The sequence below is a fragment of the Lactuca virosa genome, chromosome 9, assembly GCF_052849685.1.
Source record: "Lactuca virosa cultivar CGN04683 chromosome 9, Lactuca_virosa_CGN04683_v6, whole genome shotgun sequence".
Lineage (NCBI taxonomy): Eukaryota > Viridiplantae > Streptophyta > Magnoliopsida > Asterales > Asteraceae > Lactuca > Lactuca virosa.
Genome location: NC_136434.1, coordinates 22,355,264 through 22,364,981, shown reverse-complemented (window position 1 = coordinate 22,364,981; position 9,718 = coordinate 22,355,264). Strand labels below are relative to the sequence as shown.

The following is a 9,718-nucleotide window of genomic DNA, read 5'->3' as shown; positions in this document are numbered from 1 at the left end:
CAAAATCTCCAGGATGCCCTCCTTGACCGTGCCAAAGATCACAGGAGTCTGGTCTAAAATACTGCGCGTAACCTCTGCTCATACAAACTCCCTCATCCGCTCCTCGAGCTGCTCGATCCCTGAACCCGAGCCTGATCCCTCTCTGACACCTGACCCATCCACTGGTCCATCTTGCAATGTCGCCATACTGAAAAATGCCATAACAAACATCAAAATAAACATCACTGACGAGGGATCACACACACTTTATAAGTTCCCTGGTTTCATCTCGGCCCCTCTTGAATCGAGTACGGATCCTCTGCTTTCAGTAGTACGGGCACATACTACCTTCCACATCTATCCGTACTTTCCTCAAGAGTTGCCTCGACTCCACCAAGTCCCTTTCACTACCACAAGCTGCTCCCAACACTAAACTCATCCTAGGCCTACCCTAGGGAAATCTCTAACCCAAACCAGTCCTCAACTGCTGAAAGATTCCCACTAATATCAAATAGCTACCTCATGAATATAGCCCCATGCAACAGTGATTAGATAATCCTTCGAGTAATAGACCCATCCCTAGAACGGTTGGACTCAAACAAGAGCTGCGCAATAGGGTCAAATCTATCACTCTATCACTCTGAGATTATCCAGCCCGTGCCACATGTGACTTAGCATATTTACTTAATAGCTAGCTCACATTACTAAGAGTCCCACAAAGCACAAAGCAAGCAGCATTCAGACAAAGAGGAAAATCTAACCAGAACATAATCAAGCAGTTCTATCCAAATACAAGAATCTGTACTAGCATGCGATGCTAAGCTCATATAATTATGCATAACCTAAACAGGCTATCCTACTACTGTCTAACCAATACTAGCATGTAGTTTACAGACACATATAGCAGGCATACAAGGCATCCTCCTAGATCCTTAGCCCTAAATCTAGCATGCTGATCACATATTCATATCATAACACAAACTTGTATGGGTAATTTGGGAGAACTTACTTGAGCTCGGCCGATTGCATGCACCACACCCTTTTCTCTTTTCAAAGTTCTTATTCTTTTCTCGAAATCCTTTTTCTTTTCGACATTCTTTTTATAAAAATGATTTTCTTTTGAAAATTTCCTTACCAAGCCCTCAGTTTGAGTTCAGTCACACCTGAGAGTGTGCCCGAATCCCTCAAACCAAGGCTCTGATACCAACTTGTAACATCCCAAATATCATGACCAAAAATTTATTTTAAAAACATTACTAATCCGTAGAATTAAGTCATTCAAACATACAAAAAGGGGTTATATGAAAAATCAAAGTATCTTTTCCAAAACACTTATTCATTTTATCAGAGTAAACATCCCAGGCTAAAGTTCTTGGTGTGTGCCATGCGATCATCCCGAGCTCTTCATTCCGCTATCGGAAATACCTGAAACCAAAACTGAAAACCGTAAGCACGAAGCTTAGTGAGTTCCCCAACCTACCACATACCATACATATCTACTGATCCATACATGCCATACATAATTCTGAGCACATAACCACATACTGGGACCCCGCCCGCTGTATTGGGCCTCGCCCGCCATCGGACCCCGTCCGTCATCAGGTCCCACCTGGCATCGAGCCCCGCCCGGTATACATGTCTGTTTCCTTTAGGCCCCGCCTGTCTCTGGGCCTCGCCCGCCATACACATACATACGATTAAATAACATACTGAAACATACATAAGCATTCCCTAACCATTCCCTGCTCTAAGGCCTCGCCTAACTTGGGCCCCGCCCCTGGTCTTCTACTGAGGTAGTGGAACCCCGTCCACACTCCTACTGGTAGTGAGATACGGGCCCTCACCCACACTCACATCCTTCCTATCACGAGCCTCGCCCCTGCTCTGCTAGTATCGAGATATGGAACCCCATCCATACTCTGCTTGTGATGAGATACGGGACCTCGCCCACACTCACCTCCCTACCAGGCACATACAAGTATCACGAAGACAACAAGTATAATCTAACGCACCCCATAAGAATCTTCCTAGGGAATACCCCGGCATCGGACCCCCGGCCCGGAAACATACTATTATCCAACGTACTTCGGGCTTACCCCGATATCGGACCCTTGGTCCAGATCCTATCATACCGACACATGCAAGAATCACAAAGACCTCTAGCATCCTAACATTCCTCGGTCCTCGCCTGACATCAGGTTGTAACCCGAAACATATATCAATAAGTGCCTAGGGCTAACCCCCGGGTCTTCTTTCTATACATAAGCATAATTATGAACATGAACATATAGGGCCGGCATTGTGGCCGTAGACCCATGCACACAGTGAGGAGACTCACCTCGCACTGCTGAAGATTCGTTGAACGCTTCTGACCGCTAACCGGCACTTCTGAACTGCAGACCCTTCGGCTTCCCGAACTATCAATACCCAAAACAACATTAAGACCACAATAATCCAAAAGGTAACCCTGGTCAAACTTGGTCATGGTCAACGGTCAAAGTTAACTTCCAGTTGACTCGACTCGCCGAGTTGTTATACCAGCTCGTCGAGTCCATACTCCTCAAATCCCAAAACAACCCCGACTCCACTCGTTGAGTCTAGCGAGAACTCGGCGAGTTCTCCTTCATCTAACACTTCGGGACTATCTTCAACCGACTCGCCGAGTTCTTCCTTGAACTCGTCGAGATCATCATCATCATATGAATATCTAGGCCATGACTCGCCAAGTTGTATGAACAACTCGTCGAGTTCATCTTCATAACTAAGAAGATTTCCTTGGACTCGCCGAGTTCTTCCTTGAACTCGTCGAGTACGATGAACTTCATGACCATTATGGACTCAGACTGGCTGAGTCCCTTTCCAACTCAACTCATACCCTTTACAGAAGGGTTTTGGGGCAAGAACTGGCCTGACTCGCCGAGTCCCATAACTGACTCGCCGAGTCTCTCAATGTCCAACACTATTCAGACGATTTTAGACAAGCTCATCGCATCCAAGACCCAGATCTAGCCTCTTAGGGTCGGGATATCACACAAAGCTGCTACCTTTGCACCCATGCATGGCCCTTTTTGCTCAAAAGGCCATAATAACCACTTAATCTTTGCATGAGGAGTTCAAATGGCATAAAGCTTCCACCTTTATGCCTTAACTATTCTGAATACTTCCAGATCTGAAAGGATCTATCTTGGGGACGTCCAAATCCCACAAGAATTCATTCTTGGTCCATAAACTTCATAAAAGGGACATAAATGGATCTAACAAACTAGAAGTCAAGGAAGGAACTTGATTACCAAAATGAGCAGCAAATGGAGTGAATCTTCTGGATCTACTCCTTCCTCCCTGAACCTCCAACCTCCTTCTTGTTCCTTCAAGCTTCAAAATGCTCCAAGACTCACAAAATGGCTCACAAACTCAAGGGAGGCTCTAGGGTTTTCGTTCTGTACTTGAGAGAGTATCAAGGGGGCCGATGGAAGACTATAATGTTCCTTAAATAGGGTACAAGTCCCGCTTTTAGGGTTTTCCCAAAACCTGGCCAACTCGCCGAGTCCGTCTTCTGACTCGTCGAGTAGGCCACTAAACCCGCGACCAAATCGCGCTCCTACTCGTCGAGTCACCTATCTACTCGACGAGTCACGTCCTCATTTGAGGTTTTCTTCTCTTTACGGCCTTCTGAATTCAGGGTGTTACAAATACCAAGAGTTTGGACTAGAATAATGGAATGGGCCTTAAGGAAAGACCATGTAGAGGTCTGGGCCCAATTTGGAAAATTGGGCCATATGTTGGGCTTTGGCTGATTACTTGACTTTTGGGTCTTTGGAGTGTGAGTTGGACCTTGGGCTTGGAACCCAATTATTAATTGGTTATTGTTTGATGTTGACAGTTCGGGAATCTATCAACCAACAGCTGGAGTTTTATCTGCAGGACTTCAGCAGTTCCAGGTGAGTTCTCCTCACTATATGAATAGGGTCTAAGGTACCAATGTCGGCCCTTTTCGGATTTGTATCCGGGTCATTGTATGTTATGCTTATTGATTAACATCCTGGTAATTAGGATGGTGATATGCTTAGTGACCTGGTTAGGTCGGTGTCTTGGCTATAAGATGATGCTATGTTAGTAACGGGTTAGGTCTGTATCCCGGTTATTGGGATGTTGCTATGATTGGTGATCTGTTCGATTGGTTTGACTGTTATATGATATGAACTAGCGTATGATTTTATGTGCACATGTTTGTTTGATTGGGGGTTGGGTTGAGGCGGTCCTGCTTTGTGCTGTAGGCCAACATACCCGGCGAGCGGTCTGGATAGGCTGTAGGCCCTGCGAGGCGGTCCAGTCATGCCAAAGGCTCGGGAGCGGTCTAGATAGGCTGTAGGCCCTGCGAGACGGTCCAGTCAGGCTGAAGGCTCATTATGCATGTTGTTTTGTATTTGTTATATGATATGGTTATATTTGTATGACATTGGTATTTTGGGGAAACTCACTAAGCTTCGGGCTTACAGTTGTTGATTATGTTTCAGGTACTTCAGATGATCGTGGGAAGGCGAAGGCGTGATCGTACAGATCCTCATATCTCATGATTTTATGATTTGATTCTGGGGATACTCTGATTATTAAACTATTTTGAAAACAAACTGTAATAACTTAATGGTTTTAAATATTTTAAAAAGTTTAAATTAGCTTGAATTTTTGGGATGTTACATCCGGTGATACCACATCTACTCTGACGACCTCGACCACATCACCACTACCTCATCGATTTCCCGGTTTGTTTTTTTTTATTTTTCTGTTTTTAATGTTGGTATAAGAAATATTGGTATTTGTATGTGAAATGTATATGTATGTGTATTTGTATATGAAATGTATGACAATGTATGAAAAAATGTGTGTATAAAAGTATTTTCATGTGTATATTTATATAAATATGTATGTATATGTGTGGATATGTATGTAAAAATGTATGTATATGTTTGTATATGTATGTAAAAATGTATATGTATGTGTATTTGTATGTGAAATGTATATGTGTGTATATTGTATGTATATGATGTTATAATTGCCAAAATGTATATGTATGTGTAATTGTATGTGAAATGTATATGTACGTTTAGGGACGACATTATTTGCTTGTGTATATGTGTATTTTTATGTAAAATGTTATGATTGACAATGTTAATTCAAAAAAAAAATTTGTATGCTATAATTCACATTATCATTTAAAGTACAATGTTATAATATAAAAACTACGTAACTAAGATGCTATAAATAATAAAAATATGCTATAATTCACATTTAAAATACAATGCTATAATAGAAAAACAACTCCCACTTGTGTTATAACTTTTCATATTGTGTTATATTATATATATATATATATATATATATATATATATATATATATATATATATATATATATATATATATATATATATATATATATAGTGTTATAGTTTTTCAGGATGTCATTTTTTTTGGGTTGCATTGGTTCATCTCATGGCTGCTGTGATGGGCCATGGAGGTGATGGTGATGACGAGCCACCACATCCGTTCGGTGGAGATTTTGGTGTTCACCAGATTGATGGTAATTAACATTTATTCTAATTCATTGTATTTCATATTGTATGTATATAAAAAATTATCTTTACTAATATATTTTTTTGCAGCTATACCTCCCAGACGAAGAGGCATGGCAGTAAACAAGAAAATGCATCGGCTATATGAAGCAAACGGCAGACAACCTCTAAAAAGAATATTTGACATAAATACTTTTGTGCCGATTGGGGATGTATACGAATGCTTCATTCGGGAGGTTGGAAGTTATATCTGGCGCGACATAGCTTTGGATAAGAACACCTGGAAAGATGTTCCTGAAGCCAATCGGAATGGCATGTTTACATATCTTTCGGTAAATTATTTATAAAGTTATATTTAACATGTTTAATTTTGATTTATTTTTAACTTCTCTATTTTTTGTAGACATATTTTGATTTTCAAGCCATTTCAAATGATTCCGGTGCTAGAATTTTATGGGCATCACTGAACCATCGGATATGTCAGTGGTATAGAGGCCGGAAAAATATTGCAAAAGGTAAATTTATAGATATGCTAGAGGGTGCGGAGGCAGCAAGGGCTCGACCCCCCGCGGGTATGGATTCAGCGCGTTGGAGTGCTACTATTGACCACTTCTTAACTGATACGCATTGTAAACGATCCAGTGTAAACAAAGAATGCCGGAAGAAGCAAGTAGTTAAGAATCGTGGAGGGATGTGAAACTACGATAGTGCTTCTTTCAAAAAAGTAAGTTACATTAATGTTTATTCAGTTATAACATATTTTGTAATGTTTATTTAAGTATAACATAGTTTTTAATGTTAAACAGAATTTGAATAAACTTGAAGTATTTCACCGTGCACATGTCAATAAACAAGGGGAATTCGTTGACCCGTTAGTTGAAGAACAGTATATAAGTTATTATTACTTAAGAATGAAGTAGAATGTTGTTTTTTGTGTTTGTTTTGAAGTATATTGACAATCTTCGTGAAATGCAGAATGCTTTAGTTGCTGAGATTGCTTTACAAACTCAACACATAGTCGACTTCGATGGTGATCCGAACTCCATTGATTGGATAGCCTTATTTGAGAAGGTGTTAGGTGCTCGAAGAGGACATGTGAGAGGCATCATGCCTAAGCCTTCCGTAGCGGGTACAAGTGCTCCCACCCAGTGGCATTCACAGTCACAAACACCGCAACCAACACATGTACTTATTAATTTGTTATGAATTTTGTTGTTTGATAGTTTGGTAGTTTTTTAGTTTGTTAGTTTGTTAAATTGTTATGAATTTGGTAGTTTGTTAAATTATTAAGGACTTAATGTGCTTGCGACTTAATTTTTAAGTAATAATAATTTGTTTTTATAGTATGATATATTTTAACTTATATTCTTACTTTATAGGATGTGGATGTTAACACTTTTTTCCAAAACCCAACATTTGTGACGACAATTGGAGATATTATCCGCTTATTTAGCAAGCAAGTCGACAATGCGACCAACAACGACGAGGAAAACGATGATGGGGAAGACGATTAGTATATATTGTTTTATGTTATGGATGATGTTATTATGGATTTAGATGATGTTAATGTGATATACTTTGTGTATGTTATTTGATGTTTTATGTAATGCAAAATTTTAAATTATAAGTTTTATAATTTTATAAATTCTGCATTTTTATAATATAAACTAATATAAAATATAAATTTTAGCTAAAAAAAACAGGCATTAATGGCGACACCTTTAGGGACAATCTTAAGCATTAGCGACGACACATCCCGCCGGAATATTTGGTCGGAGTAACACCGGCCGGTGGCCGGAATATTAATAGGGACGACACCTTTAGGGACGACTCCTGGTATTAGCGACGATATGTATTAGGGACGACGCCTTTAGGGTCGACTTTTGAGTATTAGGTACGAGGTATTTGCGGCAACACAATTGAGACGACATGTCGTCCCTAATACCTTTAGGGGCGACTTTCTAGACTATTTGCGACGCTCTATGTCGTCCCTAAAGGTGCCTTTTCTTGTTAGATACGTACTGTCGGGATAGGTACCCATTACCGACGACATGCATGTGCTCAACTTTTGATGAGGTCGTCTGTGGTCCCTAAATTTCTGTTTCCATCTAGTGTATCGTTCACTATAAATATGAAGTGCTGGTTATGCTTCTAACTAAGAAAACAAAATACAAAACCATATCAACATGGATGCTTTTACTCAATTTCTAGTTCCAGGGCTTTTGCTTTTGGTTCTAATCTGTCATCATAAAAAAACCAGAACAAACAACTCAAGAAAAGGTATCAAACTAGTAGCTCCAGAACCATCAGGGGCATTGCCTTTTGTAGGCCATCTTCATTTTCTACGAGGTCAAGCTCCACTGGCACGGGTACTTGGAAAAATTGCTGATGACTACGGACCCGTTTACTCTCTACGGCTTGGAAGTTGTCAAGCAATTGTTGTGAGCAGTTGGCAGATGGTCAAAGAATGTTTTACCATCAATGACCGGAATTTTGCAGCTAGGCCGAACATGGCAACCAGCCGGCACATGGTCTATAATCATGCAGGTTTTGCACTGGCAACATATGGACCATATTGGCGGGAGATCCGAAAGCTGGTCACTTCGGAACTGTTTACAAGTCAGAGTCTTGAAAGGTTCAAGAATGTTCGTAGATCAGAAATGAAGAGCTTCATGAACGAGCTCTCCTTGTTTTCCCAAAAGAACACAAACGAAGCATCCGTAATAGACATGGTCAAGTGGTTTGATCACCTGACGTTCAACATAATTATAAAAATCTTAGCCGGGAAAAGATATTCTATCACGGGTGGCAGTGAAGGTAACAATGAAGACTTACATGTACATGAAGCCATAAAGAAAGGGCTGTACCTTATGGGCACTTTTATTGTGTCTGAATTCTTTCCATATCTGGAATGGATGGATATTGGAGGGTATGTGAAAGATATGAAGCAAGTGGCAAAAGAGGTTGATGGTGTTATTGGAAAGTGGCTAGACGAACATGTTGAGAAGAGAAAACTGTATGATGGTGAAAAAGAAGCCGATTTCATGGATGTGATGCTCTCAACCCTGTCAAAAGATGCTGCAATGTTTGGCCACGGGCGTGAAACCATCATTAAGGCTACAACAATGGTTCGTAACTTAGTTTTGCTCTCTCTGTTTCGACATTTAATTCTCTTGAAAGCAATTGTTATTTTTGAACTTTTATATACAATTTTTTAATGATTTTCATAGTCTCTCATGCTGACGGGTTCAGAAACCACTGCTTTGACTCTTACGTGGGCACTCTCTTTACTACTGAACAACCCTCACATCTTAAAAGCTGCCCAGAAGGAGCTTGATATGGCTGTAGGAAAAAAGAAATGGGTCGAAGAATCAGATATAAAAAACCTAAGGTATCTACAAGCCATAGTGAAGGAAACTCTCCGAATGTACCCACCAGGTCCCTTGGCAGGACCTCATGAGGCCATTGAAGACTGCTATATTGGGGGTTATCATATCTCCAAAGGGACTCGTTTGATTATTAACATATGGAAGCTACATCGCGACCCACAAATTTGGTCGGATCCTCATGAGTTTCGACCAGAGAGATTTCTCGAGGAACACTCGGACTTAAATTACCAGGGTCGGAACTTTGAATACATTCCTTTCAGCACTGGAAGGAGAATGTGCCCTGCGATCACATTTGCTTTCGAAGTACTTCACCTGACACTTGCTTGGTTGCTTCAAGGGTTTGATTTGTCGACACCAATGGGGAAGCCTGTGGATATGAGCGAGGGCGTGGGCCTTTCGTTGCCTAAGGCGAGGCCACTTGAAGTGATCATGACTCCTCGGCTTTCTCCAGAGCTCTATCAAAACCTTTGACATCGATCAATGGGATTATTCTGGATATGCATATGATTAAGCTGGTAGCTACTTATGTCATATTTACATATGTAAGAAATAAGACCGCATGCATCGATTTACCTCGGCGCTGATAAGTGAATAATGTAGAATGTTATAGTATAACGCTAGCGTTTTAATATATAAAAACTAGACGATATCTCGCTTGTTGCGTACTTTTAATTAAAATATTGATAAATATATGTTATTAAACTAAATATATTTGTTAGTAACTTTGAATTAATATTTCTTACATTAATTTATTATAAAACATGCGAAGTATTTTAAATAAA

General features: G+C 40.2%; 1 protein-coding gene across 1 annotated transcript; it reads left to right on the top strand.

The window, feature by feature from the left end:
• Nucleotides 1–7,726: 7,726 nt before the first annotated feature.
• LOC145138640 (dimethylnonatriene synthase-like) lies at nt 7,727–9,483 on the top strand. Its single transcript, XM_079072685.1, has 2 exons — nt 7,727–8,675; nt 8,778–9,483. Exons 1-2 carry the CDS (start codon nt 7,734–7,736, stop codon nt 9,405–9,407), a joined length of 1,572 nt encoding a protein of 523 aa, XP_078928811.1. The 5' UTR covers nt 7,727–7,733; the 3' UTR covers nt 9,408–9,483.
• The last annotated feature ends 235 nt before the right edge of the window (nt 9,484–9,718 follow it).

Coding starts and splice junctions, on each gene's coding strand:
- LOC145138640 (XM_079072685.1), top strand. CDS start 7,734: ATGGATGCTTTTACTCAATTTCTAGTTCCAGGGCTTTTGCTTTTGGTT. Junction 8,676..8,777: donor TCATTAAGGCTACAACAATG/GTTCGTAACTTA, acceptor TGATTTTCATAG/TCTCTCATGCTGACGGGTTC.